Source organism: Tuber melanosporum (assembly GCF_000151645.1).
Source record: "Tuber melanosporum whole genome shotgun sequence assembly, scaffold_1, strain Mel28".
Lineage (NCBI taxonomy): Eukaryota > Fungi > Ascomycota > Pezizomycetes > Pezizales > Tuberaceae > Tuber > Tuber melanosporum.
The window spans coordinates 669,618-674,717 of record NW_003298755.1 but is presented as its reverse complement, the minus strand read 5'-3'; the positions used below and the strand labels follow the sequence as shown (position 1 = coordinate 674,717).

At 43.5% G+C, this 5,100-nt stretch overlaps 1 protein-coding gene; it reads right to left on the bottom strand.

Moving 5' to 3' along the window:
• Positions 1-1,282: 1,282 nt before the first annotated feature.
• On the bottom strand, positions 1,283-3,394 carry GSTUM_00003874001 (uncharacterized protein). XM_002835070.2 has 2 exons: positions 2,984-3,394; positions 1,283-2,916 (listed from the first exon to the last, which is right to left on the bottom strand). The coding sequence occupies exons 1-2, from the start codon at positions 2,997-2,999 to the stop codon at positions 1,754-1,756; spliced, it is 1,179 nt and encodes a 392-aa protein (XP_002835116.1). The 5' UTR covers positions 3,000-3,394; the 3' UTR covers positions 1,283-1,753.
• Positions 3,395-5,100: the final 1,706 nt, after the last annotated feature.

The following is a 5,100-nucleotide window of genomic DNA, read 5'->3' as shown; positions in this document are numbered from 1 at the left end:
AGCACACTGCCAAATCCTGTCAGAATCATGCAACAATGTTATCCCATGTGCCTCTCTGAGTACTGTCATGAGTGCTTTAACATCTGTCAATATAAAGTAGTGAAGAGCAATGAAGCAAGCTGTTCTGGAAGATGAGCATGCTATCAAGAAACGTGCTTGGAGTATGGAGCATAAGAATTGAACAAAGGAGGACTTTGAGGGTGTCATCTTTAGTGATAAATACATGATTGAACAGTTCAAAGATTCTAAGGATATTTAGGTATTCAAAATACCAGTGCAAAGTGGTACAAGAACTACATTCATGGGGTTACAAAAGGTCCTGGGATAAAGCTGATGGTATGGGCTTGTATTTGGGCTAACAACAAAGGTCCTCTGATTCCCATTTTTGAGAAGAGTGTAAACAGATTTGTATATATTAGAGTTTTGAAAGATAGTTTAGTTCATAACTGGTGGGAGGTGGAGGACACGGTTGGGGATTCTAATGTTTAGCAAGATGGTGTAAAGATACATACTGCAAAGAATACTATGACTTGGTTTGAGGAAAACAACATACAGGTTACTGAATGGTCACCCAATTGCCCTGATCTCAATCCTATTGAGTACTGTTGGAAGAGGATAAAGAAAAGGCTATACCAACACTTTCCTGATGTTCATAAGACTAAGGGTGGACCAGAAACTGTTAGAAGACATTTAGAAGAAGCTCTTAATGAGGTTTGAACTCATGATATAGAGGGGGACTTTCTGGAAAGGCTGTGGGAGTCTATGCCTAGGAGAGTGGCTGCTGTTTTAGATGCAAAGGGATAGTATGCAAAGTATTGATTTTTTTATTCTATAATTTCACATGAGAATTTTCTTATATCTATTGACTCTCTAACTAAATTTTCACTTCATTCTGGGTAGTAAATTTATAGTGGTGGTGGAGTTGCAGTTGCATCACCGGACGAAACGATTTGACCTGGTACTTTACAATGAGAGAATGTGGTGGTGAAGTATGGTTCCGGGAAAGCATAGTTTACACACCAGAATCGAAGGGTAGATGTAGGAGCGGTTGAGGCAACATGACATCTCAAACGTCTACATCCTATCACTGACGGTATCGTGGAAAAGAAAAAGAAGAAGCACCTTTTTCCATCACCGCCCTCCAATCATAGCTCACGATAACAATCGACGGTATTAATCCATCCATCCATCCCATCCCCCCTCATCGACTGATCATTCCCCCCGATTATCATTACCTCACTCCACCAATGAAATCACATCTGGGACCCCGGTACTCGAGAAGTGGGGAACAGCAAAATAAACTAGAAAAAGAATGTAGTTCCAACATTAGATTACCGGTAGATATCCTCCCCAACTAAAGGTTTGGAAAAGGTATTGATCGAAAACATGCAAGAAAAAGTTGAATCATATTGGGAGGTAACGTAAGATCAGTAGTGACAACCCGCTTGAATGTGAAAAGGCTTGAAAGAACGGCGAGTGACATAAAAGGGTAAATGATGCGAAAATTTGTGCCTTTATAGCGGAAAAATAAATGTTGCAAGAAAATGAGTTACCCCGAGAATGGATGCTAAGGTGGGGTATCCAAGTAAGACGGAAGATTGAGTGTGGTACGAGAAAAGGAACTACAGAGATAGGATACTCCTCGGTGGGTGAAACTGAAAGTATGGAAATCATTCCAACTTTTGGAACACTGAGACCGGACGATACAGGGAAGAACTTGCGTCACGCAGACTGCACCTAAACCTCCCTATCTTCAAAAGTTCTGCGCGATTCCGCTACCAGTATTTCCTTGCTGGGGGAAGTGAGTGTTTGTCGGAGTTTCGATGCGTGTGTTCCTTCTTGCTTGGACATCCCTTATCACTGGCACTTGTGCAGACCCCGCATCATCGGAGTATTGGTGGGGCGGGTGATTAGAGTAGTAGTATCCGTCATCGTATACGGCATCCGCACCATAGTACTGGGCATCGTGGTGTGAGAGGGGCTGGCCCCGATCGGATTTTGTCGAGTGTGTAACGGCAGAATAGTTGGAGGATGCATTAGATATTCCTCGATGGATCCCCTCCGAGTTATCCGCCGTCTGTGGCCCATTCATGGCGCCAATAACACTAGAATCTGCAGTACTAGGAGGATTGCCACGACAGTTAATTAGAGGAGCAAGAGAGTGTCCATCGGTGGAGGGTGTATTGCCTGCAGGAAAATTCGATGCGCTCGGAGATGTAGCGACACCAGCATACCCATCAGGACCTTCTAGTGGTCTATTATATCCTCCCTCAGAAAAACCCATTCCAACGGGCGACAGTGGTTGCTGACTGGTTGCAACGCTAGAACCCATCCCAGATAACTTTCTACCACCGTTCGTTGATCCCCATCCTCTATAACCGGTGGCTTCGCTTTCTGCCATCTCATACTGACCAGGTTCGCCATCAATACCCCGAGCCGCGGCGGCTCCGGCGATGGCACCTCCGTGGGGATTTTGGTTTGGGTTGTAGCCATATTCCTCCACCTCTTTCCTTCGGGCTTCCGCATCAGCCTTGCGCTTTTGTCGTTGCTTCCAAAGAAACAACAATCCAATCGCGATTAACGCGACACCAATTATCGGAACCACAACCGCCACAACAACCCTTGTGGTTCCATTTAGTCCGCCACCACTCCTCCCACCACCCGTGACAGCAGCTGTTGGAGATGTGTCGGAAGCAGAACTCGAACTGGATGTCAATGAGCCTGTAGACGACGGTCGCGAGATCTTTGAGTGTGGCGCTGATGCTGTTGCCGACGGAACTGAGGTAGAGGTTATAACGGTAGTTGTGACCCTCCGTGAGGAGGCAGAGGCTGTAGTGATAATTGTATCTATGTGCGTGGTTGGAGCGAGGGTAGTCTGAGGGGGATTAGGGGGGGGACTGGGACTAGGAGTGGTAGCTGTGAAAGTCAGCCGACTATCAACAATCCAGCGCGAGGGAATAAAGTTCCAGACAGACTAACATACCTGTCGCGTTGCTCATGATTGAGAGATACGAGGCGCGACCGAACCTCTAGAAGAGGAAGGCAACTACAACCAAAGAAGCGAGAGGGAACGAATTACAAGACCATTCAAGACAAATAATTCCGTGATGATTGAAATGCCAAATAAGACGAGAATAGAAGCTAGTGCGTGTGGACTGCGAAAGCCTTGTTATGGGGACGACAATCAAATGCGTCCGATGTTGAAGAATAAAAGAGCGGATAGGGCTGAAATCGACCCAGGGAACAACAAACGGACAGGTGAGGATTCCGTAAGAAACCAAACTCCGTGATGAAAATAAGTGTGAAGGGGGGGTGGCGATTAGAGAAGCGAGAAAACAAACCGGGTGGCGCGAACAGAAAAGGGGGAGGTGAGGAAGATTGGAGAGAATTTGTGGTATGATAACATGGAATGAGGGGGTTGTAAGACCGGTATTGCTCGCCCAAACACATGCACACTCAGGGTCCAAAGGCCCACAGCCCCCGCGTTGCCACTGCGACTACTGAGCAACTATTTCGTTTCCTCCTCTGCTTCTGATTACATCCGCGTTAGCTCACTCGCTGTTCTTATCACTCAAGAGGGATTGGGAAATAGGAGTGGAGGAGAGAGTGAGGAGCACAAGCAAGGCGACAGGCAAAGACCAAGCGAACAATGGGAAAAGGTGAAAGAGATTCGGCGGCTTCGGGACTTCTATGTAAAATGCATATTTGCACAATCTGGAGTAGGAAGAGGGGTAGCGCAATAATTTGTCACAGTAGGCCCGAGGAATTAAGGTACCGTACTCGTAGAGTGCGGTACAGGTAACTGGCAAGAGGAATCGGAACAACACACACGAAGTCCGCTATTCACCTCATTTTTGAAATAACAATAGCGAGATTTTACACAATAAGAGTTGGTAATGAATAAGTAGCACTTGACACTACAACAGTTATCTCACCAGGGAGTCTTTAGGTTGGGTGTAGACCTGAGGGACAACAACCAAGAGTGCAAAAGGAAGTATGAAGGAGGTAGGATCTGGAAAATGAAAGGGAGAAGATGTGGTAGGAAGAGGTGGGGAAAGGGAATTGGAGGATAAGGGAAATTTACAGGATGGGTGGGTGGAAGGTAATAGGAGAAGAATTAATGGAAGAAATTTGGAACAGGGGGAGTAGGGAGGGGTGGAGGTAAATTATTATTGGAGGAATTGTAAGAGGGGGTACTAAGCCTGTTGAGGAAAAAGAAAAAGAGTATGAAAAGTAATAATAAAAACAGAAGAGTGAAAGGAAAAAAGAAAGAGGAAAAGGATGAAGAAGAGAGTGAAGGAAGAAGGAATTAGAGAGGTAGTCATGAAATTAAATGATTGAAAAAATGTATTTAAAAGCGGTTTGGGTAATAGTAATCATATAATTCAAGGAAATAAGAGAAGAGTTGAATTAAGAAATACAAAGAAATGGACTCAAAACAAGTATTAAGTAGAGACAATGTGTATAGACTCATAATCATCTAGGCTAATTGAGATTTGTTTCATAGATGGAGATTTGTCAAGAAAGATTCAAGATATGATCATTTCGTTTATGACTACTAAGAGTAAAATAGAGTAGAATAGAATCATATAAACAATAATATAAAGTTAAGGTCTCTTCACTATTGCTCCATAATATCTAAAAGCCTGGGAGGCATTTCAATATTTATATCTAGCATCTGAGTATTCATGGAATACATCTAACTCAGAAATTATATACATCTCGAATTAAACCCAGAACGTCAGTCCTTTTCCAAAAGTACGAATACCAGGTGACCATGAAAAATATCATATCCTATTTGGCACTTACAGTTTTATTTCTTTGAAAACTTTATTGTTTCCAATTGTAATTTTCTGATCATCAGAGTTTTTGGACTTATGACTTTAGTTCTCCAGTGGAACTCTGTTGGTTCCAATTACCTTTCTGATTGATAAAAGGATCAGTTTTATCTTAAGTCCATGTCTGCAAGAGTATTCATATATGTAATGTTCCTAGGTCACTGACTTGGAACCTTGATAACTCCTGATCTGACTGATAGATTTTTTCTGAATGAGGATAGGTAGATAATCCCTCAGTCTACAACTTCTGGTTGTTCCAGGT